Source organism: Alternaria ethzedia (genome assembly GCF_023757985.1).
Source record: "Alternaria ethzedia strain BMP 0044 chromosome Unknown scaffold_1, whole genome shotgun sequence".
Lineage (NCBI taxonomy): Eukaryota > Fungi > Ascomycota > Dothideomycetes > Pleosporales > Pleosporaceae > Alternaria > Alternaria ethzedia.
Window position 1 is genome coordinate 477,824 of NW_026056194.1, and position 23,880 is coordinate 501,703.

General features: G+C 52.7%; 9 protein-coding genes across 9 annotated transcripts; 4 read left to right on the top strand and 5 right to left on the bottom strand.

Moving 5' to 3' along the window:
* Positions 1 to 2,254: 2,254 nt before the first annotated feature.
* Positions 2,255 to 3,714, bottom strand: J4E87_000159 (uncharacterized protein; the record flags this gene model as incomplete). Its single annotated transcript, XM_049371818.1, has 3 exons — positions 2,255 to 2,763; positions 2,843 to 3,509; positions 3,562 to 3,714. 3 exons carry the CDS (start codon positions 3,712 to 3,714, stop codon positions 2,255 to 2,257), a joined length of 1,329 nt encoding a protein of 442 aa, XP_049237952.1.
* A 708-nt stretch (positions 3,715 to 4,422) lies between these two features.
* J4E87_000160 (uncharacterized protein) lies at positions 4,423 to 5,562 on the bottom strand (the record flags this gene model as incomplete). The annotated part of the gene is made up of 1 exon (XM_049371819.1): positions 4,423 to 5,562. The coding sequence occupies one exon, from the start codon at positions 5,560 to 5,562 to the stop codon at positions 4,423 to 4,425; it is 1,140 nt and encodes a 379-aa protein (XP_049237953.1).
* Positions 5,563 to 6,049: 487 nt separating this feature from the next.
* Positions 6,050 to 7,460, bottom strand: GEL1_1 (beta-glucanosyltransferase; the record flags this gene model as incomplete). The annotated part of the gene is made up of 2 exons (XM_049371820.1): positions 6,050 to 7,239; positions 7,292 to 7,460. The coding sequence occupies 2 exons, from the start codon at positions 7,458 to 7,460 to the stop codon at positions 6,050 to 6,052; spliced, it is 1,359 nt and encodes a 452-aa protein (XP_049237954.1).
* Positions 7,461 to 9,274: 1,814 nt separating this feature from the next.
* J4E87_000162 (uncharacterized protein) lies at positions 9,275 to 10,224 on the top strand (the record flags this gene model as incomplete). Its single annotated transcript, XM_049371821.1, has 2 exons — positions 9,275 to 9,403; positions 9,454 to 10,224. 2 exons carry the CDS (start codon positions 9,275 to 9,277, stop codon positions 10,222 to 10,224), a joined length of 900 nt encoding a protein of 299 aa, XP_049237955.1.
* Positions 10,225 to 10,454: 230 nt separating this feature from the next.
* Positions 10,455 to 12,794, bottom strand: J4E87_000163 (uncharacterized protein; the record flags this gene model as incomplete). The annotated part of the gene is made up of 1 exon (XM_049371822.1): positions 10,455 to 12,794. The coding sequence occupies one exon, from the start codon at positions 12,792 to 12,794 to the stop codon at positions 10,455 to 10,457; it is 2,340 nt and encodes a 779-aa protein (XP_049237956.1).
* A 1,222-nt stretch (positions 12,795 to 14,016) lies between these two features.
* J4E87_000164 (uncharacterized protein) lies at positions 14,017 to 16,167 on the bottom strand (the record flags this gene model as incomplete). Its single annotated transcript, XM_049371823.1, has 1 exon — positions 14,017 to 16,167. The coding sequence occupies one exon, from the start codon at positions 16,165 to 16,167 to the stop codon at positions 14,017 to 14,019; it is 2,151 nt and encodes a 716-aa protein (XP_049237957.1).
* Positions 16,168 to 16,439: 272 nt separating this feature from the next.
* J4E87_000165 (uncharacterized protein) lies at positions 16,440 to 17,271 on the top strand (the record flags this gene model as incomplete). Its single annotated transcript, XM_049371824.1, has 3 exons — positions 16,440 to 16,486; positions 16,537 to 17,144; positions 17,195 to 17,271. 3 exons carry the CDS (start codon positions 16,440 to 16,442, stop codon positions 17,269 to 17,271), a joined length of 732 nt encoding a protein of 243 aa, XP_049237958.1.
* Positions 17,272 to 20,939: 3,668 nt separating this feature from the next.
* On the top strand, positions 20,940 to 21,463 carry J4E87_000166 (uncharacterized protein; the record flags this gene model as incomplete). Its single annotated transcript, XM_049371825.1, has 3 exons — positions 20,940 to 21,051; positions 21,116 to 21,277; positions 21,339 to 21,463. 3 exons carry the CDS (start codon positions 20,940 to 20,942, stop codon positions 21,461 to 21,463), a joined length of 399 nt encoding a protein of 132 aa, XP_049237959.1.
* Positions 21,464 to 22,475: 1,012 nt separating this feature from the next.
* On the top strand, positions 22,476 to 22,924 carry J4E87_000167 (uncharacterized protein; the record flags this gene model as incomplete). The annotated part of the gene is made up of 2 exons (XM_049371826.1): positions 22,476 to 22,740; positions 22,800 to 22,924. The coding sequence occupies 2 exons, from the start codon at positions 22,476 to 22,478 to the stop codon at positions 22,922 to 22,924; spliced, it is 390 nt and encodes a 129-aa protein (XP_049237960.1).
* Positions 22,925 to 23,880: the final 956 nt, after the last annotated feature.

Below are 23,880 nucleotides of genomic sequence, written 5' to 3' on the forward strand. Positions count from 1 at the left end.
CAGGAACAGTAAGCTGAAACATGTCAGTTAGGGGATCCTTCACATGGATAAGCTGAGTACCGGCCGGCAGCCTTGCAGGCCCAAATGAATCGGGCACGACGAGGAGCCGCATTGTGTGGAGGCGGCGCTGGTGATGGTGGTGATCGTGAAGCATCCGCGCCGCTCCCGTCGTCGACGCTGCTGCTCCAACGTCTCATGTCCAGGGCGATCTACTCCACCTGCGCGCACCTGGCTCATCTGCGTATTCGGTAGGTAGTCGCACGTAACACCGGCCGGCGTGCCACAATGAGGCCGGATCATCGCTTGCTGTCGTCTTTGTTTGGTATAGGTAGTCTGGGTACCTGAATTGGCGGCAAGCCGTGGCCCGTTGCAGCATCGCAATCTCACAGGCCGCCGCTCCCACTGGCAGACGGTCCCGAAGTGCTGCACCGGCGGCGGCGACATCATGGCGACCCACTGAAATGGCACATCGCAATTGCAATGCGGGTGTCGGCAGTGGCGTCTATGTCATCGCGATAAACCTCCTTTTCTTTTACGATAGGGGCGGCTGTTCGCACCACGCCAAAACAACGCTGCCACTGCTGGCCCCCTCTCTGTAGTAGTCGGTGAGCGGCTGTCTGCCTCCATTCGCGCGGGACCCCGGGACAGCGAGATTGCGCCAACTGGCTCCAACCGGCGCGGCAATAACGCGGCGAAGCGTAACTCTCGTTCGCCATTTCGCTACTCTGCTTGGTCGCTTGGTGGTGACTTGTCACGACACGGCGTCCTGCCTGTGGTCCGAAAGCAGCCTCCTCGTGCGGCACAGCATCGCACAACCTTCTTCACGACCTCGCTGCTCACGAGCGCACGCCGTGGTTGGACGCGAGGCATAAGCGCCACGCCCCTCGCCTCGTGTGCTGTAATTCCCGCCCCGGCTCCATACAGCCTATCGATAGTGAATTTTCGTTCCTGCAGTAGCGCTCACCACGGCGTCATGTGCTGCGCCTGGCTAAACTATCTCCTGTTCTGTGATTTGCCGGTGCTATTCTCGCGCGCTCATGCGAAGCTGATCCTCTTCTCAGCCTCCTTGAGCTAGGACATGAGACGAAAACACACCAACTACTCGGTGGGACTGTGGGACGAGAATAGTGCAGAACTATATTCGTGCTCGTATAGTTGAGCACTATGCCAGCAGGAGCAATCACTACACCAGCAGGAGCAGGCACTATACCGGCAGGAGCAAGGCACTACACCTGCAAGAGCTGAGCGCAGCGCCCCGCCCTCACTCAGGGACATCGCAGCAGCACGAACGAGGCTGCTCCAAGATTAACCTGTCACTCGTCTCACACCTCCCCTCCTGTCATCGCCTACAAACACAACACTGCGCTCAAACCCAGATCCTTGATGACATTCTCAGGCAGATATGTAAAACACGCCTTCGCTCAGGTACCCCGCCTCTCCTATTGGCCAAACCCCCATAGCATGTCCGAAAACGTTTCAAGGCATGAATTTCTGGAACAATGTCAAACTCATGCTACCCTCGACTTGCGTTGGGGGTTGTGCGAGGCAAGGATCAGCATGTGTAACTCCACCGTCATGTCTGCCGGATGTGCTAAGATTTGTCACCCAAGGCACGCAGATCAAGCAAGGAAAGCTGTGTATCGATAGGGCACCCCTCGATGATGATCCACGAGTCCTGCGCCCGATTGTTCCACAGATAGTGTGACTAACTACGTTGCTCCTTGCTGCTACCTGCGCCGCCGCCACATGCCTTGCCCGAGCCGCGGATCTGCGACACCTGGGGAAGACTATGTGGTATACACCAAGGGGAGAAGGGATGTGTGCATGGGCGGCCCGCACAGCACATCACTCACCGTGACATCGCATGTCGCCCTTCTCCCACGTCCACGCTGGTTTGCATTGACCGTGGATCCCTAGGCAGGAAGTGATCTTTTGATATTCTTTTGGTTCGATCGATCGATCCGACGTAGCGTATACTGCCCTGTGAAATGAGCTCGGGCTGGCCTAGGAGAACGTTGCATCCGAAGACGTGCTTCCCTTCCGTTGACGGTTGCACTGACAATGCGCTTCATATGTCATTCAAATATATGCTTCATGTAGGGCTGCTGTGATGAAAGGAGGAGAAGACGTCATCCTCAAAGCAAATCGCTAGGGCCGTGCCGTGAGGGGCAGACATGGCATCCATTCTACTCTGTGCAGTATCGCGATGCACATCTCCATCTTCATGCAAGTGATCATCCACCCTCCTACCCCATCACAACTTAGCCCCATCTCTCAACGGAATCTTCTCCCAAGCTTCCGCAAATCCACAACTCCTCACCCAATGCGGCTCACCCGCCTCCACACTATCCACAGCCATATGCCCCAACTTCCTCCACATATCCCCTTGAACCAACACTCCTACTTTCCCCTCCCATTTCTTGCACACCGCCTCGGCATTTGCAATTGCCCTCACAATCTTGCAGGTATGCCCATCATCCTCCACATTATTCACCCTCTTAATAACTTCGTCCATACCGCTATCCTTCGTGGGCGCGTAGTCGGTGATTTCATTCACGAGGAGAGTTGGACAGCCGCGCGAAACGTACATTGCGATATCCATCCAGATCTTCCATTCTAGAAGTCGGCGTTGGATCGCTGGAGACAGGGAGGAAGAGGGAGACAGGAAGGCGGAGAAGAAGATACTCGAATTTAGGCAGTGGATAAAGTAGAAGTCGAATTTGACTTGATGGGGTGGACGTTGCGCAGCGGCGGTGTAGTATACTGTTGTTGAGTCGTGTTAGTGTGATGTTGATGGAACAGTATGGAACGGGATGGGGAAGGAGATGGGCTGCTAACGTACCCACGGCGTTGATCATCTCAGCGGTCTTTTCCTCTAGTTCTTCTTCTTTGACGGTATACTGCGCCGCATACTTGATCATCTCCTCAGGCGCTCTTTTGATGATTCCATCTCGAACCTTGTTCCCATCGTCCCAGTGCGCGGCTTTGCTCAACTTGTCGTCTTTCCTGCATTCCTCCAGTATCTGCACGATTGTCTTCCTGGGTCCGTCGTTGCTTCTGCTTTCTTTAGCAGCCTTTTCGCACCCAAAGAACAGCGATGCTATCCAGTTATCGTGTACGGCGGCCTGCGCTAGCGCCTCCGCAATAATGGCGGGCTGCTGGAACTCGATGCCAAAACCAAGATGTATGATGGGATGCAGAAACCCAGCAAACATGCGCGCCAGCATATCATCTGCAAGTTCGGTTTCAGCAAATAGGTGCTCCTGCAGTACGCTTTGCCACCCGCTCTTGTCTATCTCTTGTTGGAAGTAGACAAGGAAGTCGTGGTAGTATTTTTCTTGCCCGAGGTAGGACTTGAAGCGCTCGGGCTTGTGCATGTCATTGACGATGGCCTTTTCGAGCGGTTCCGATGGGCGTTGATAGGATACATTTGCGTCGTATGCTTTTTGGAGTTCTTCTGGCGAAGCGTTGAGCGCGAACAGAGTGAGGAGATGATGGGCGATGTGGTTCTAAATGGACCGGTAAGCCTTGATACGTGCTGATGTCACTGACATATCTTACATGGAACCCGCTCTGATTGAAGAAGATGTGATGCTTCTCGTGGTTGACTTGTAAAAGCTGGCTCGCCTTTTCTGCGCTCTCAGCCTTGAGTTCTTTGACGTAGAACTGGGGCTTCTGCGAAGCCTCAAGATGAACCTTTGAACCGGTAGCCATGGCTCTCAGTGAACGCGTAAGGCCGCGTTCTTGTAATCGTGGAATATGATTGTATGCTGACGATGAATAGAAGCTCAGTTTGTGGATGGTCGACAATGCGCGTGCAGTATGTGCGAACATCTACAAGAGAGCTATTCAGCCTGCCTCAAGGTCAACGTATTTAGCAGGACGATTGACGAGTCTAGGATACTGCATCCTTATGTGTTTAGGTGTCGCAAATATGAGAAGCGCGAAGTCCGAGTTGCGATGCGATGGCTATGACGTCTATGGGGAACCCTGTCTCGCCTCTGGGTCCACCCCTCCGTTGCGGACCTCCGCTCAACGTAGAAATGTCAGCTCGGATCTTTCGGTGCTTACGCAACGCGAGGTAACGAACACAGTTCAATTTCCCCGCAATTGTTCCTAATGCTTTAGTTGCCAAGATCTTTACGATGTACGACGGAGATCGTAACAGTATAGATGCTTGGATGATTCGGATTGGACGCGTCAAATATCCTCTTATCGTTGGTAAATGTTCACAGGTGGCTGCATTGTCGAAGGGAAATATTTTCATTTCAGTACAAAATCCACGTATACGGCTCTTACGTGCGCTCAGTCTTGTGGGTATAACTCCTAATGCCTACCCAAACACCCTGCTATGCATCATATCATGAAACGTTATCCTCAACTTATAAGGCAAACACCTATGCTCTTGTCGCAAGGCAACAATCATCCCGAGTATTTCTTGGCCTCCATGCCCTCGGGTGGTTCGGGAGTTATGGTTTTGTTGCCAACGTTACTCCAGTCGGTACTAAGGACTGTGCCGCCGCTTTCCGAGTAGCTCTTCATCATAGCTCGTTGCTGCTCGGGGGTGGCGCCGCTGTACAGCTGCTTGAAGAAGTGTGATGTCTCGTCGCCCTCAATCTCGTCTTTGTCGTCGAGATCGTTCACCACGACCTTATCCCAATTCTTCGCACCTGACTTGGAGGACGTTGGGTATGCAGGGGCGGTGTCTTTGGTTGTGCGGTCGGGCAGAGAAATAGTGGATGCTTCAGCAGAGCCAACGTCGCCGTCGGGGTGCTCAAGATCATGCCATTTCAGCCCCGTGGTTGCCTTGCGCATTGTTATCTCCAACTTGGTGGGTGTGACTCGATATTTCGATTGTGAAGGGTCGATCTTTTCGTATAGAGGGTCGGCGCTGTAGCTGTAATCCGACGAGTCGGCAGTGGGGAATGCGACGGACACGGACCTCTCCTCGAATTCTACGCTGACTTTGTCTTTGGCCACACCCTTGGCCATGATTGTGAGGGTAACGGTTTCGGGCGACTGGTACCAATCGGTCTTGATTTTGTCTTTCGGGGTTGGGGCGACAGGCTTCAGGGCCTGGGACGGGGTGGGCTGCTCGGCCTTCGCTGGGGCGGCAGAGACTGGTGCGCTGGGCACATCGACCTCCGGAGTCTCCTTGACGGTGACCTTCCTCATCTCGTCGTCTTCTGGTACATCCTTCAATTTTGTTGCAACCTTGGACTCCCAAATGGGCAGCATCTTGTCCTTCTCGTCAAGGCCCTTTACGATTTTCAGCAGATGGTCGGCATCTGCGTATCTTCCGAGGTGGAACAGAGCGACGGCGCGTCGGAACTGCGCGTCCTTGATGAGCTCGCGCGAGCCGCGTTTCTTTGCAAGGACGACGGCGAGTTCGGCATCGCGGAGGGATTCGGCGTACTTGGCAGTGCGCTGGTAGGCTGTCGCGCGGCCGATGTAGTACTTGACGGCCGTGGTGTTGACTGCGAGCGCCTTGGTGTAGTGTTCAATCGCTTCCTCAGGTTTGCTCGCGCTGAGAGCAGCGTCGCCTTTGCGGGCGTCGTCCATGGCGGGGTAAGGTCTAGTTGAGCGAAAGAATAGGCGTGGAAGCAATGTAAAGCGGGGTAAGAGGTGCGACGGCCTTTATAGAGGCTTGCTCTCGAATGCTGGTGAAAGAAGTTGGTCTTGGTACAATCACAACCATGGAAGCTTCCATTGCTGCCTTCGAAACCAGGGTCCACGCCGCTAGCCTCTCTGCATCGCATCCACATTGGTGGGGTCATGTTTGACAGGCACACTTCGCCAACGCCAGCAAACATCAACTAGTCGACATTCACTTTCCGAAGTCAGACTAATTGTTGGAGGAACGAGCAGCGTGTTCATGTATGTATGTATTACTACACAAAAGACCCCGCATCTGTGACGACCGAGGTATATACAATGCCGACTATGGCAGTCAAAAACTCCAGAAACAAGTAAAACGATTCTTCTACATCTATCCCATATGCATGCTCACTGAAAGACACAAGCTTTGCACATCTCAGCAACGAGCCACCTAGAATACAATGGCGGCACCGAAGAGAGCGCTGGCAGCGATCATAGCGACGAAACGGAGGGGTACGTCGAGACCAGCAGCAGCACCCTCGGGGTTGCCAGCACCACCGCTGGAGCCGGGAGTGGGCGAGCGAGTGGGGCTTCCAGATCCGGGGGTAGCAGTAGACTCGCTGGGTTCACCAGAGAAGTGCGAGCCATCGCCCTCGAGACCAGGACCCTCACCGGCACCTTCATCCATGAACGCCATAGCCTTGCTGGGAATGGCAGGGAGCGTGGTGCCCTCGACTTGCCACTCGTCAGACTCGGAAGGGCACTCAGAGGCCTCGCCGTTCTCCTTGAAGCCACCAGCGCCGGAGGGGTTAGCAGTCTTCTTGTAAGCCTCAGCGAGGCGCTCGAAGTCCTCGTTGGGCGAGATTTTGCCATCGTCGCCGACCTCGACAAGACCGTAACCGTTGGGCTCAACAGTGTATTCGTAAGCGAGACCACCAGAGTAGACACCGGTCATGTTGGTGGAGTAGAGAGCCTCGATCTCGCCCCACTGACGGGTGTTGGTGATGCAGCCGAACTCAGACAGGAAGATGGGCTTGCTGTAGTCCTCGTAGGTCTTGACCTTCTGGTCCCATCCAGACTGGGTGAAAGACGAGGGGTCGCACCAGGAGTAGTCGTTGAAGGCAAAGAAGTCGGAGCGCTCATCGTCAGTACCGCAGTTGAAGTAGAGAGCCTGGAACTCAATGTTCTCCGAAACATCAGCGGCAGAGTATCCGACGGGAATGACACGGTTGTGCCTGTTGGAGATGTACTGCTTCATGTCACGAGTGACAGCCTTGATGTAAGGAGCAGCGTTGGTGTTGTTCTTCGCGTTGATGACCTCGTTTCCGGAAAAGAAGAGGAGCAGGTTGTTGTAGTCGGCAAAGGCGTCGATGGTGGCAAAGACGGACTGGAGGTACACATCGTTGTACGAGCGGTGGAGGGTGTCCTCATTCTCACGGTTGAGAGAGTAGTCGGGCGTGTTGGCATCGAGCGCCAGGTAGATACCAGCGTCGTCGAGCATCTTCATACCCTCATCGTGGTTCTTTGAGTTGTCGATGGTGTAGATACGGACAGTGTTGATGCCGAGCGACTTGAAGTTCTCGACATCGCGTGCGAGACCCTCGAGGTCGAGCAGAGGGTCTTGTGCGTCGGCGGCACCACCTAAACACTGTTAGTACCGTGGTTTTATATTCCTTGTGACACAAAGACGGACCTGGCTGGTAGGCAACGCCACGGACGTAGAAACGCTCATCGCCGGCGAAGAAGGCATTGCCCTTGACGGTGACCGGTGGCAGCTTTCCCTTTGACTGACGGGCGACGACGCTGGCAAAGGCGGGAGCAATAGCGGCTCCCAAGATGGAGAAGACGACAGAGGTCTTCATGACGGGCGCAGGAGAAGAGATAGAATTAAAAGGCAAATAGAAGAGCGATTGGAAGTCTAACGAGTGACTGGTAAAGTAGGAAAGGTAATTCTCACACAAAGGGCATGCAAACGTCGAGGCGGAAGCCGGGCTAGCGACAGTATTTGAAGCGGCAACAGAGCAATTTCTTGGTTACCCCCGAGTGCTACATGTGGAACTTGCCAACCCTCATGGGTTGTCTGGCGCTGCTGCGCGCCAAGTCGATGGGTGTTGGCGGGCGCGCAGGAATCGCGGAGACCAAGCAGCCAAGTCCATAGTCATGAATTAGTAGAAGCCCGCCGAGCCTTGGTCAGGGGCAATAAGCCGAATGACTGGCAGGCGCATGCCTGGACGACGTCTTGATCGCGAGTGAATTGCGCGTCCGTCCATTTCCCGCCGCTCTACACAGCCTCGTTGAGAGAATCAAGACTTTGTTCGCTCCAGCACAATCTGCTGGTTCGAGGCGATCGCGATGGTATGAAACGACTGCGCGCTTGGTCCTCACTAAGGAAATGACGGCCATCGCATTCCGAAAGAGCTTGGTAGAGGACGCGGTACCGTGGAAGGCCCTTTGCTGACGGCATCATTGCAGCTATGCACAGACTTCAGCTTCATTGCGATGCCACTGTTAGTTCACCATCGTCGCGCGACGGCATTGTTTGCCGGGTCGCAGTCACGCTTTATCGCGGCCCGTGGAGATCCGAACTCGGGGAGTGTGGTGCAGGTGGCAAAAAGCAGCTCGTCCATCTACCCGCGCAGCGCGGGCATACGAATTGTTGAGGTCGGTAGGCGAAGTATGGTTCTGTGGTGTTTGTGAGTCGCCGGTTGCAGCGTGACAGCTGCCGCATCCGGGGCCCCAGCCCCGATAAGATGATCCGTCCGGTCGCGTGGTTCCGACACGCGTTCGCTCTTGTCTACCACCGCTCACCAATACCTAGGTACATATCACAATCATCTCACAAACGAGTAGATTCTCACATTGAAGACCGAAGCGTCGTCAGTGCCCGGGTTAGGTCACCGACTGTCTGAGACAATCTGCCAAGCTCGGCCACAGCAATCTGCCGCAACAAGCAATGGCACCGAAGATTTCTGCGACGAGAAGTAATGCCTCCGCCAGCCGTCAATGCTCCAGACAGCCGACCCCGATAGCTGTGCTCTTCATCTCTCGGGTTCTGACTACCGCTTGTGTATGAATTAGCTCTGCGTGCTGACGAAGTTTCTTTCGAGTCCAGGCCATGTCTGTTCAGACCGGTGTCAGCCCTGCAAAGAGACGGACAGGCTTACTTCAAGACAATCAAAGCACCCACTACAACCTTGACATGACAGAAACTCGGTTTATGCGGGACTAATCTTATGGGGTTGTAGGTTGCGCCGTCATGATTGGCTACGATTCCAATTAATACACGCAGACGCAGACGTATATTTCTGGTATTATTTGCCGACCCCATAAGTTCATGCCATGATGATGAACCAAAAATACCGCCGTGTCTGCTGCATCGTCGCGCCAACTATAGTTTCATGTGCTTGCGCGCCTCCAAAGAGCAGCCGAGCTGCATGCGCACCCTGGTCGCATCGTCGCCGTCAGCGAACCACAACGGAACTGCAGGCGCCACACGAGCTATTATCCAGCGGCGAGGTTTGCGACCCCAATTATATAGCAAAAATGCGCAGTCGGGTTAGGTGAACGCAAATGGGCGCAATATATTGCGGCGAGGGCAAAGGATCCGCTTGGGCGGGTGCAAGATGATAAAGAACTCCCTTACCCGCGCCTCCCAAGTCACTCACCAACCGCCGAAATGCTTCAAACAATGCTCTTCACGTCGCTGCCGCTTCTGACGGCGGCGGCGTATCTAGACCCCTCGCTACAACAGCAAAAGCCGTTGCTAGACTCCAAGCCGGCGTCGTCGCGTGTACTCACTCTCACAGTATGTAGAACAACCAATCTTATCCTGGTATCAATCTGACACCCCAGCAGCTGGACCAAAACCTTCACTACAACTTCGCTGCCTCCGACGATGACTTCACGCGTACCCGTCTCGACCAACTCCAAGGTCCATTGGCTGAGTACGGCATCGAAGAGGTCGCCGACCACGCCATCACCATCAACATTCCCCTCAACTCTTCGCTCAAGGGTACCGCTACATTCTCCAGTACACGTCAAGCAGCACTTTGGTCCCAGTTTACCGATCGGTTCACATGGACCCCACAGCTACCACTGCATACTCTGTCCATGCTAGGCGCACGCATCCCCATACTCGACATTGGCATCAGGAAGGATGGTATGCTTACCATGCCTGCTAAGTCCGCGACTCTCGATCTAAGCACACCCTACATATACGTTCCAAAGGGTATCTGGGACGTCTTGCTGCTAGCTACGACTACCGAACAGCAAGCTAGAGACGGCGAGGAAGTGCTATACGTGGACTGTGGGGCGTTGAGCGTCTTCCCTGATCTGGTATTTGGTATGGCACCAAGTGAGTGTGGGAGTGGTGAGGAGATCGCAGACGACGACGACGATGGTGAAGAGGATTATGACGAGGAAGAAGAAGATTATGGAGAGCTGGTTATCACACCTGAACAGTATGTCTTGCAGACCTCAGAAGGGAAATGCATGCTTCTGGCTAGGAACGCCGACTCTCATCCTAGCGTACCGGGAACAGTCAGTCTTGGTTGGGCTGCGGTGAGGGGTCGCGAAGTCATACTGGATCGGCATGTTGGACGCATTGGCTTCGGAAGTTTAGTATGAGTGCAGAAAGCGGAAGAAAAACTAGAGTTAGATACCCACATGATAAGATCCATATCCGCAATTCTCGTAACAAATGTCGGAAGAGAGTAACTGAGCCTCAATTCAATCGCATGACCACATCGATACTGTTCGTGGTGACCTGGACATGGCAACATGGACACAACAGCAGAATTTGCACATCATAGACGGTAAGACACAACATTATGCAAGCTCTATACAAGTCGTACCCTCTACATCAAACAAAAGCTGAGCGTGACCGCGCCAACAGTCGCAAGCAGACCCGTCCACCCAACTCTAAGCCCACTTGCTGCATCCTCATCGTCACCTCCTTGTGCACTTCCATCGCCCGTGCTCTCAGGGTTAGAATCACCCTTACCCTGCTGCTGATCCGAACTCGTCACACTGCCCGCTACACAAGCGCTCTCATCCATGCCTCCATCATTGCCAAACGCCACGTTCGCCGCCTTCTCCCACAATCTCGTCACATTGAAGTAATGCTCCGGCTCATACCAGATCCGGCAACTTGCTGTGTCGTTCAGGAACTGTGTTGGCACGCCCGCGGACTCAAAGCCCGCGCGGATGTTGTCCTGGAAGTTTACGCTGGCATCCATTACAGCAATAGGTGGGGCTGTGGGGAGGAACTGTGCCCAGTCGTTGGCTTCTGAGCGGGAAGAGGCGAATTCAGCGGTTACGTATGTGGTCAAGGCTTCCATGTAAAGAGTAGGGATCACTAAGGTTCCCTTTGTGCCGCCAACGGCTACCATGGGACCGAAGTTCGGACGGCCACCGATAGCGAGACTGCGTACGCCAGATTGCTGGACCATGAGTTCGACGAAGATGGAGCAGGTTGAGGCGCAGACACCGTCGGTAAGCAAGATGATATCTTCGGCGCGGAAGGGGTCCGTGGTGAAGTTACTGCGCTCGTTGTAGCCTGTCATGGTGATGCCGACGGCGGTGCGCTCGCTGCTTGTCGTCAAGGGGTCACTGAGGTTGTATTTCAGCAGAGCAGTAAACTTGTCGTTATTGAAACGCTCAGGTGGGTACATTGCGTTCCAGTCCGAAAATTCGTCGCCAGTGGAAGAGAGGTAGGCGTCGTTGCTGAATGGGCTTGTGAAGAGTTCGGCATTGAGAATATTGATCTGCTTGAAGCTCGAAATATTCTCACCGAAGACCTCGCTGGCTCGGTGTCCACGGTACCGGTTTTGGGTCTGTGGTTGTTGGTTTGGGAAGAATTGCAGATACATGTCGTAACCAGAAAGTACCTTGCCGCCGTTGTTGGCACGTAGATCGATGATGATCTTCTCTACGCCGCGGGACTTGGCTTCAGAAATGTACTCCTGGACTACGGCTTGGAACTCCTGGGCACCTGCGACATCTTCTGTGTTAAATGTCGTCACCACTAATACACCAATCTCGCCAACACCGGTGTTGACGAAGAATCCAGCCAAAGGCACCTGATCTGCCGAGTGAGCAACGACTGGTTCTGGGTAAAGCAACGGCACCGAAGCGTGCTGTTGCGCGAAAGTACCCCTGAACTCGTAGTCGCGCGGATTCTCCAGATGTAGAGGCATCTTAGTGGGATCCCTTTTCTTGATCCTCATCGAGCTTGTCTGGGGTATAATGTAGGTCTTGTACAACGATTCGGCATCGCTAACGTAGCCCCAAGACTCGGGTTGAAGGACAAGAGCACCGTTGCTGTACGTATTGATCGTGCCGTTCTCATAAGTTACGTTGGTAGTAGCACCGGGATAAAACCTTGGACTGGTAAAATATCCATAGTTCTCCGCTGCCTGGGAGAAAAACATTGCGTTGTAACGTGTATCAGGATCGTGGTAGGCGTTCAAGTTTGCTTCGTCCTGCAGAAAGCTCTCGACATCTCTTCCGTCGATTTGCGTAACAGGCGAGGGGTCATACCCGACTGTGCCGTTGAAGTCCTCCAAAGCCCAGACTTGGGGTACGTCGCTACCATCTCTTGATGCAGAAACAAGGGCAAACGCGCTGCTTCGTCGCCACCTGAATATCCCTGCGTACGCCATTCCGTTCCAGCCCAAATGCCCGTCGTGCGCTTTTACCAACAAGGATGCAATGTCGGTCTCGAAATCAAATTCGTTATTGTACTGCCCAGATCCGACTTTGTTTTTGATATCATCCAGACCAGCGACGATGTCAACAGCGTCATTTGGCCATCCTTTTGGCGGGTCTTTGAGATAGCTGAGAGTCGATTGGAACTCTACTCCCTTCTTGATCTCGTCGATTGTTGCTGATGCGTCGTCTGCGTAGAATGGTAGTGATTTGAGACAAGCGTGTGCGAGTTCAGCATCTACGGCCGGAAAGTCTGAGAAATCATCCGATACCAACTGCGCTATCTGTCCACAGGCTTCGCTGGTCTCTATTGGTCCAGAGACATCCTCTATAGTCGTGGGATTGACTTCGATGTCATCTATTGATGATGGCGTTGGTGTTGATGTAGGTACGATGTCGAAGGTTTGTGAGGAGTCGCTGAAGTCTATCGAACTTGTCTGTGCCGTGGCAACTACCAGGAGCGCTGATAGCGCAACGAATGGCCTCATGATGCCGGAATAATGCGGGGTGTATAGTGTGATGTCCAAAGGTTCGGGGATACGAATACGGAACGATCAGGTGTCTGATCATTCAACACGTAGGGCGTCGTGGATGTAACGTGGTCAAGTCTCGCGTCTAATCCGTCTCTTTTATCGTCTTGTTCTAGATACAACAATAGCTTGGGATGCCACCCCAACTCGTATATCGTGTCCGATTTTGTTCGTTGGTGTTTCGTGAACCGCCGTCAATATATATTCTCAGAAGCGGCCAAGATCTGTGCGGGTATGCCTCGATCTCCTGTGATACACGCTCCTCGACCCAGCTCTTTCTATCCAGCTTTGGAAAAAGTCGCGAGTAGCCTCAACACGTGGGCACCGTCGCCATCTTAATCACAAGGCAGATTGCATAGCCTTGTCACCTGTAAGGCCATAAACAGTAGCGGCCGCTGCCTAAACAGCGCCCCATCTCGTGTACGTCTGCCGCGCTTTGTTTAGGTCTTGGCTGTAAGGGCCCTGCGCGTTGCCCGCCTTACGCGTGCCGCTCAAAGTAGGCTGGCGTTGTGACTTTTGGGTGTACTGAGCAAATCAGACGAGGAAACATGGGACGGAAGTGGATATCTGCGGGTAAGCGGAGTACTGTGAGTGGATTCTGTCGCAGCGGCTAAATCCTGTGGCGCTGCCCTCCTGCGGCGCTGCAATTCGATATGAAAACCCCGGGATTTGTGTTTCATACTCGCCAGATTTGTGATTTCGTTGGTGTTGGTGCTCGTGAGGCTGAGTGCTGTTGTGATCGCTTGTATCTCCTGAGTGTCTTCGGTAGCGACTGCTTTCTCTGCTATGCGCACCTCGCATGCCAAGCATTAGGCACGCCCACTAAAAGCGCACGATCCGGCCACGATCCGAGAAGGGCTGGACGCCGCAACCCAGCCTTTCGGCACAGTTTCAGCCGACTGGTGAGGTCATGTCTTGCGGTGGCACGCCGAATCGTGTATGAGCTGAGAATGCGCGCAATTGTGCCGTCGGCTTGGGAGCCTTGAATTGTGACGTCTAGTTTTTGTGGACGCCTGGCACGCTCAAGGCACATTGCTCATAAGGGCCCACCACGAGAAACGGTGCCAGAGGTGGCTATGCAGTGTTTCAGGGAAAGTCCTCACACAATTGCAAGGCTTGCAGTAACTTCACTGACGACTCACGTCGATCGAATCGTGCGATTTTGACCGAAGCGGCCATCTCATTGACTAGAGCTGTGCAAGTCGCTCTGCTTCTTGATACCTACGACGACAAGGTTGCGCGGACTGTACTTGTATTCAAACACGGGTTCAACCCACGCATGTTCAACTTCTTTCTGCTCCTTGAGCCACAAGTATCGATCTGTCACGACGACAGCTTCGACTACGCCAGCGCTGAAGGCCATTAAGCTCCACATGACACTCAATTCCTTCTTTCTCTCAGCATAGCTGACTTCGTAATTCCTGATGTCTTCATCTGTCAAACCATCCATCTTTTCCCTTATGAACTCAGGGTCAACCTGACAGAAAGAGTTTTCTGTTGTGAGTTTCGCTAGCGCAGCTCGAACGTAGGAAACGAAATCGCTGTATGCAAACTTGCGCAACGTGCCTATAGTGAGGGGCGTGGTTGTACCGTCCGAAGATAGGCCAGGGCCACGACCGTTTGGTGGGGTCCAGTTCACTTGCGAGGTGTGACCATTAGCTGAGACTGCGCTGCCAACAAGGCCCTGCTCGTCCAAAGGTGCCGAAACCACGCCACGATCTAGGAAGATGCGCTGGAGTAGAGCTCGATAAAAGTGGCGAGTGAAGAAGAGTTCTGAGTCGGCCACGCCCCAGTTGAAAGGTGCCTGCACAGCCATCATGCGGGCTGTGATGTTGAGACGTATACCCTTTGGTCGTTCGGGTTTGCCAGTATCTGCTTCCGAGTCGTCATCTGACCGTTCCAGAGGTGTATGTGGTAATGGGTAATTTGCGAGTTTCTCTGACATGGGGAATCCGTTTGGGTCAAACGCTTTGGATGTAGACTCGAGGCGTGGATGATTAGGACGGAGTGTAGGTAGCTTATAAGTAGGAGGTCCAAGACGTTCCGTGACCAGATTGTAACAGCACCCTACCATGGCTACTGCGGAAATATGTGGGTTGAGAAGCATGGAGCGTAGTCCGAAATGAACAAGATTGCCGCATGAGTGCAGTGAAATGACCATTGCGTTTACATCCTTTGGTTTGGGTACAACGTTCAAGTCAGTAGCTTCGGCGACCACGGCTGTTTCTGAAGTCACCGCCTCTTCGGGTACGCTGGAGCTGTCCAGTACTTGATCGATGACAGGTGTCAAATCACCACCCTTAATGATGTGTTCAACGTACTGTACGCTGCCATGGCCTTCATTGTATATTTGTAGAGTAGAAGTCTTGGTAGTCGGAACGGGATCTGAGGCGGCTTCCGAAACTGGATGTAGTGTGCAGCCATCTTCATCGCAGTTCACACCGGTCTGGGGTGGTGAACCTGCTACAGGATCTTGAGTAGCTGAAGCGGATGTTGCTTCCTGATCATGACCGTTCCTCGCTGAGTCATTCCCCTCGGTGTTGGATGAGATGGATTCATCGAGCAAAGCTGTAGTCTCAGTGTCTTCGGTCTTGTTGCCCTTCTTCGTTTTGCCCATTTTGGCGCGGTACTCCTTCTTGTTTCTCATAACAATGGGTTTGGCTACCAACTTGGCTAGGATGTCCATGTTTTTCGCGCCTTCTATATTGTGCTGTTTACTTTCCACAGCAACGATGTGCTTAGAGTAAGGTGGAGCAGCAAGCGCGCGCCCAAGATAGTTCTGACCAGAGCCGAAGTCGACAAGATGGGTGATGGGTTTCCTGTCAGACTGTGCTATCTCGGAGGTGAGTCTGTCAATGTAGCGCGCAAAGTTGTCAACCTCGTGCACCTTTTTCACTTTCATCCCGGTTGCGATGTGACGTGATATAGTAGCTTTCTGAGGCTCAATGCCCGAGTTTGGCGGAGGAAAGTCGCGAGCTAGCAGATGCTTTCGCACGGTGCGAATATAATCTAGCAGTTCCTCGGGAGGCGCAGATCCATCCCGCCAGGTGTTTTCGCTGGGTTCTCTCTTAACGTCGAACTGACTGAGGTCTTCCCTCATCAGTAGGTCCAAGATATCCATGATATCTCGCGTCTTGAACCAGTCTCTCCATGATTGCGGCAAGATATGGGAGTAGAGATCAGGTGAGCGAGTGTAGAAGTCCAGTATGTGAACGCCTCCGCAGAGCGTTTGAAGTAGCCATGAGGAAGTAGTCAAATTGAGCAGCGACTCGACGTATTCCTCAGTATTAGTGAATTCGGCAGGAAGTGGAAGACTCGTTTCCGGACCCATGCTTTCATCCAGGGTCTTTTAGACGGATGGTGTGATTTTGTGAAATCGGCAGTCTTGGTGAGGGATGCGCCATCGGGAAGGCGTGGTGGAGTTGACTGTGCTGTGGGCGATATTTTTTAGGAAGGTGGGTCCGTGCCGAGGTGTCGTGGCGCGTCATCGCTCGTACTGGACAGCTTATCGACACGCTCCAACATCCTCACCCCAAGCTTCCACACGCCCCTCTTGCTTGCTGGCCACAATCTGGAGGTGCAATTCGCGTCGCATAGCCCAGGATGATGTCATCACAGACCGACGAGGATCCCTTCCTCCAGGTGCAGGCGTAAGAAGTCCCCGTTCGCGTTTAGGCATCTTCATTGACACTTGTCCCAGAGACGTGCTTTCCGCCCTTAACACCGCGCGCCCGCTATTCAAGTCGTATCTGCGTATTCGCTCCTCGGCATCGTCGGCAAACAGTCCTGAGCTCCGTGAAGCCCGCAGCGAACTTGAACAGACACTCCAAGACCTCAGCCAGGATCTCGAGGATCTAGTGGAGAGCGTCAAGGCTGTGGAGCATGACCCCTATCGCTTCGGTCTTGAGATTGACGAAGTCGAGCGCCGCAGAACACTGGTCAAGGATGTCGGCTCCGAGATTGAGCACATGCGCGAGGAACTGCAGGAGACGGTCCAACACGCGAAGAACAAAGGCAAGATCGCAGCCAATGGCGATGTTCTACCTGACCCAGATTCCTTCGAAGACGACGACAACTACGCGGCATTTGAGCAGGAAAGACAGATGGAGATGATGCACGAGCAGGACGAAGCCCTCGATGGCGTCTTCCGTACCGTCGGCAACCTCCGACAACAGGCCGACGATATGGGTCGAGAGCTCGAAGAGCAGGGCGAACTGCTCACCGACGTCGACAATGTGGCAGACAGAGTTGGTGGCAAGCTGCAGACAGGCCTCAAGAAGGTTGGCTGGGTCATCAAGCAGAACGAAGGTAAGATACTTGGCCATCGCTGGACAGGCATTGCTGACCTATCCCCCTAGACACATGGTCCAGTTGCTGCATCGGCGTTCTTATCTTCGTCCTCATTCTCCTCCTCGTGCTGCTCTTGTTCCTATGAGCACGCAGAAATACCCACGCCAACCTCAGACACACACGGAAGCCGCGTTCCCGAGCCCTAGCGCCGAAACATCAGCGCCGTTCATCATACACCCTTTGGTGCTGAAGAGACTGGTCGATCGCCAGGGACCAACATACCCGCAGTTTGTGATTTCGTTGAAGCGAGGATCATCTTCGCCGCTGCATAGCTGACGGTGCACTTGTAACGAAAGCACTAGCCTTCGTCTCAATTTTGCCGGAGCCCGGCTGTTGGCTTGCACTGCCGGTGCTACTGTGCGGCAACTTATCTGGGGTATCCATCCCTCATTAGCGCCCTTGCATGAATGCATTGCGTATGCAATGAGGGTGTTGCCCGACAACGAACACCCTACACCGCTTGCGCGATCGACTCGAACTTGTTCACAATGCGAAATGCAACACAGAAAGCAAGCGAGCCTTGAGGGAATGCGACATACAGCGGGTTGTCCCAAGTGCGTCATGGATCCAGGAAGTCTCCATATTCCAATAACTACCTCCTCAGTGTCTGGTTGTGCACGAGGCTTTACTCATTATGATGAACACACCGAAACTGAGGATAGAACTGGAAAGCAGGAACAGAACAGCCGCTCAACGCACATAGCGCTGCTTCTGAGACGCTGCATGTTTGGGACGTACAGGCTCTATCCAAGAATCTTCCTGAGAACCATCGTCGACATTGCTTCTTATTAAGCCATTCCATACCTAGAAATTGCCTTGACTAGGCATTTTCAGCATTCAATTAATGTGTTCACGATAACAACTCTGCGTTCGCCTCGCTTGCGGATCGTCAATTTCCGGATGACTAAAGCAGACAGCAGAAACAGTCGCCCTGAACAGCCGTCCGCCAAGCCCGAGTCCAAAACGATTCAAATCAACACCAGAACCTCGCGGCGAAAACCCACTCTCATTTTCATTACGCTCCTGCTTAACGCACTGTTCTGGAGTGCTCTTATCTGTTTTGCCACCTCACTGTATCAGATCGTGTCTGATCCGTGGGATGCAACGAACATCATACCAGTGGTCTTGAACTTGACTTCTGTATGTGCTTGGAATCCTGCAATCAAGGCCAACAGTGACTAAATCGCCCAGGCTCTCGCAACAATTGCGTACACTTGCGTCCACACCGTATTCTCTTTCAAGCAGAAGGTTTGGGAAGAACAACGGCGACACACGTCCGCTGTCAGGAAGACTTCCTATGTTGCCATCCGTCTAGTGATCTCGCTATGTGTTTTCTGGTTACTAACCTCTGGATGGAACATGGTTCTCGTCGCAAGGAGACCTATTTGTTTGCAACAGGCACCCGGCCTTCAAAGCTGGGAATCTGGCTCCACTTGCTTATGTGGACGTGTTGGGACCACTTTCGCCGCCATTTCGCTGTATGCTAAGCCAGTCTGTGAATTTGACGCCAAAGCTGACTAGTCAATCAGGATTGCGTCTTTTGTTCTGTTTGGCGTACTCGCCGTCGTCAACCGTCCTTTCGAAGCTCATTTATTCAAGCACGGTTACCGAGAACCTGCAAACGCATGGCTTCCGCCACACTCTTCCAATAGGTCAACGATCACCGGAGATCGCAAATGTACGTGTGAGAAGCACACCTACTGCCGTCATATCACGCCAACACGGAGGAGCAGCTCATCCAACCCGATGGAACAAAGCAGAAGAATCTCATCAGGATCCAGAGTCTTTACTTCGCATCATGCCCCGCCACCTATACCCTCCGCTTTTATGGCCTCGTATCGTAAATCCTCTTTCGATACTTTACCTTCTGCATCACAGTCCTCTGCCAACCGAGGAGCCTTGAATCGCCCGCCTCTTTCGTCGCGTTCAGCAAGCAAATGCGACTCCGGACCTCTGTTCACGCAGGCTCGGTATTCGGCATCTACATGGCGCGCCGTTCATCCAGAGGGCTCGGATTTCACACTAAATGCATCGCGCCCGCGCCCTTATTCACGCGATCTTGATCTTCGTCATAGCATCCGATACTCACATTCCTCGATGTCCCTCACTCGTCCAAGCCGCCTGAGCTCTCTGAGCACTGTTTCGCGAAGTGGCTCTAATGGTTCCAACAGCCGGCATCACACCTTCGGAGTTCCTGATCACGGCGAAATAGCCAGTCCCGATGAGATCGCGTATGCTATCACAAAGGGAACGCCCATACCTGGCACTGAACGTGTCAGAGGTCTTGGCAGACACCACATCCGCTCAGGCAGTGCCCCGGATTATACATCCCCTTCTCAGCAGAAGCCTGGCTTCGTTTTCGAGGCGATTGTCGTCACTCGAAAACCGGTGCCGGTTCGGCGATTGAGATCTGCGGACCGTGTGCGGGCCTCAAGTACTTCCAATTCCGAAGCTGAGAGATACATGGTTAGCCTAGGGCTTGGAAACTTCCAGCACCCTAATGACCGATCGGAATATACTGAATTGGGCATGAGTAGACGGATGACGTTTGAGGAAGTGAAGAACAAGCCCTTGCCGAAGATTGCCGTCTTCTAGCAACGAGCTTAACCCAACCTTCGACTGCAATCCAACTATGCGAAAATCATTAAACTCAAGACCATTAGTAGTTCTACACACGCTCTTCCACAGACCGTTTCATGGGTGTAAAATAAGCAGAGCGCTCGCTAGCAGCAAAAGCAAGCGAACGTTCGCTCAGAGAGGTCCTGGCGGAATACAAACGGTGGGACGGGCCGTCTGTGCGTCTCCCAGTTCGCATCCCACGCGAATCACTGATCACTGCTGATGGGCTGCTGTTGGTCGCCCGTGGGATCAGCAGCGCCACCCGTCAGCTTACAGCGGACAGCGGGTGACTGACTTGCTATAAGGCGACCGAAGTATCCTCACTGGCTGTATGCATAAACGTCAGCGATACATCTAGAATGCCGCTTGGGCGTGACTCGTCACCACCAACATTGACCGTCTACAATTGTTCTGGACTGGTGGATCCCGTCGGAAAACTCTGCTCCTGTTCACGGGATCAACTCTCTGGCTTCCTGACATATATTGGGAGAAGACATTATTCCAGCACTGGTCTGGCATGCTTGAAACCGTGTCACCTCTTAACAGATATGTACGCTCACAAACGCGCAAGATATAAGCATATTCATAAGGAGCCGGTCTTGACCGCTATACAAGCTTGCGAATAGACCACACATTCAGCAGATTAGGGAAAGGAATAGCTCGATATTAAACGAAATCTGGCCTAGCACGGGCTCACACACGACTTATTGCACCATCTGCTATACACGCATGTGCCAACACCCATGGCTTTTACGCCAGTGTGCTGAGTACAGCCAACAACCAGTCGACAAAACCTCAACACTTGGCAGCTTATCTCACCTTTGCGAAGGCATCAGCAAGGTCTTCTACCATGAATCATCTATGGCCTACCCGGAAAAGGCATGCGCCACCAACTAGGGCGACTGGAAAGATTTCGAGAGCAGAGCTTCTGTGACACATGATGAGAATAAAGAGGCTTGCTATACGTAACAAGGGCAACTTAGAGACAGTATGCTGAGGCTATCAGAACGTATGGGTGCATCGCTTTCATGCTATAAAGCAGAGCTCGACTGCTGTCTAGAAAGATCACAACATTACAGTCAAACATCTATTCGATCAAACATACTATCTTGTTCCAGTACCCGAAACGCAAAGATGCAGCTTACAGTCCTCGCCTCTCTTCTTGCCTCTGTGGCTATGACCGCCAGTGCCGCACCTTCCACCGGCATTGAGGCCCGTCAGGGAGTTCCCCGAGTCCGCGCCACTTGTAAGTGACAACATTGCGCAATACAAAACATACGGAACACGTATTGACGTTATACTCATTCCAGTCTACCGTGACCAAGAATGCGGCCGCGACGGCCGGCCTTATGCCGATGACTTCGTCCCACTCCAAAACACCACCGCCACCGGCCTGAGCACGTGCATGAATTTCCCCCCCTCGTTCAACTACCCTAGCACATTCTTTAACGAGACCATGCTCACGAGGACACGTAAGTTTTAGTTGCATGCTAACAAACTTTGGGTTCACATGAGCTGACCAATTGCGTGTAGTCCGTTTCTATGATCTTCCTTGCGAGCAACTTACCGACGTTGGCAGTGGACATCACATCGATATCGCGCCTGGCTTCATGCCTGGTTGCCAGAACTTGACACTCAAGTCTTATGTCACTTTGTAGATGTTATAGCTGACGAGGGGTCTGCTGGTGGACAGATCGAGGAAGGCTTTGTCATGTAGTAATGCGATGTAGTGTGAGTCGGGTCCAACACTCCGGCTCACATCACACGTCATTCAGAACCTTTCCGCAAATTCCTACGCTTTTCTAGTCACTCATTTATAAAAATACAGAATATGGAGCAATCCAACATCGAAGACTATGACACTATTTCGCCGAGTTGTTCATTACTAGTGTTTCCAGTATACCCATCGGAAAGTCCTGATGAAGAAACTGTAGAAGGTGTGTAAGATTGCGTGGGGTCACGGGTAGGCGGAACGTACTACATGCATGCAGTCACTCTGCACGTGAACTTATATGCATGCATGCGACCGGCTTACCTGCAAGATCGCATCGAAGCACCAGATCGAGATGTTTTCAGAGCCATGTCATTTCACGAACTGTTAAGACCGCAAGACTCGAAATTGGGGAACACGGGGCAAGCGGCGTCACGAGCTTACAAAATTGGCATCAATGTAAGCAAAACGTACGTAGTGTGTCCCGATTGGAGTCATAACGCAACAAACACCTAGAATTTGGCCTCAAGTCGGAGTCTACGGATGGGGATCTTGACATCACTTCCTCGTATACTCTTACTCGCCAATAGGCACCAACGTAAGATTTTTCGTGTCATGTTGCCCTTAAGGCTATGGAACAGTCTCGGAATACTCTGGCCACTCAATGAAAACATCGCAACAGTGGCAGGTGTCCTCGAAACGGCCAACGTCGACTGGGCGATGTAAGCCACCAACCGCACGATCCGCGTCGCCCTTCATACCAGAGTTGGTGGAGCAATTCTGTGCGTAACAGCAGATTGGCTTACTTTTGTTGGATGAGAGTACATCGCGGAGACATATAAAGCAAGCATGGTACACCGTTCTCTATCTCACCACAACATCTCATCTCATCTCATCTCCCTCTTTCCACATTCATCTATCCATTCATACCCCCAGCAAACCCATATCCAAACTTCAACATGCAGCTCACCACTCTCATCACTCTGTTCGCCACTGCCATCGCCGTAAGCGCGACACCCGTCGAATTAGAGGAGAAGCGTCAGCTCGAAGGCGCTCCTCGCGTCTACGCCCGCTTCTTCCGCGACAACGGTTGCGGGCCCACTCCATGGGCTGAAGATACTGTCTTCTTGCAGTCCGAGACTGTGGGACTGGCTGGATGCCAGGATCTGACTGTTGGGCCTTTCGCCAGCACCAGTTTTGACATCAACAACTTCAGCAGGACTGGTAGGTGAAACTTCATGATTACTAGGAGGCTATAAGAGCTTCGCTAATGATGAGAGTAGTGAGGTTCTTCAACTTGCCTTGCTCTCAGCTCACGTCTACTACGAGCGGGAACTTTGTCGATATCGCTCCCGGCCAGGCTCCCAGCTGTAAGAACTTGGCTATCCGGTCCTGGGTCACCATCTAAATGGCATCCCGTCGTATGACAATGGCTCTATATCTGCTGAAAAGGTCAAAATATCACAGTGGGTCTAAAGTATCTGGTCTAGTCGTGAAGATGGAGGAGTTGAGTGGTGTAAGGAGAAATGTGAGATGAGTCGGGTCCAACACTCCGGTCTCGTCTTGCGGGTGTTATTTCATAGTCTTCTTGTCGCTCTTTTAGTAAGAATATAAGATTTTTGGGACGCACCCGTGTATACTTGCACAATATCTACCGTTGCAGCTTACGTGCACGCGAAGTCTGACGCCAGCCTTTAGATACATTCTCGTAGAAGACGTCGTGAGTCTACTAGCACACACGCAGTTTTGCAGGAAAGCTTCAAGCGCAGTCGTATTGGGAGGTCTTGTAAGCACGGGGTCAGAATCTAGCAACTCGAGTATGTGTACAGAGACGGCAGTCGCGCTAGTATACACGTAGCGGTGACGTAGCAGCAGGCTAAAGATGGACCATCAGGCCACGAGTTGACTAGAAACCAACGCAACTTCCCTCTTGAGCTCCCGCAATGCGTCAATGCTGCCAGACAAGACCTCGGGAATTTGCGCATCCCTGTCCTGACCGGAAACTGATCACGGCGTCAGCAACAACACACCGACGAGAAAGAGCATTTGAAGCACGAGCTCATATCAAAACTCTACTATCATAACTTATAGCCCATTCAGTAACGATTCAGATCCACACGGCATCATTTCCATTACTGAAACGGTCGTCTTGGGCGATGGCTTACTATCATGCGTCTGACCTCACCAAGCCCTTCACGACAACAGATTTGGACGTGACCAGGGCGAGTAGAATATACGGTTGGAGAGTTGATTCAGAGGATATGGTGAGAGATGATCCATAGAGCATGTCGCGTATAGGTACAGCGGAGATAGTCCTACCGCCAGATGGGTATAAAGGAGGCCTGTTCTGGCATTCATGATTCT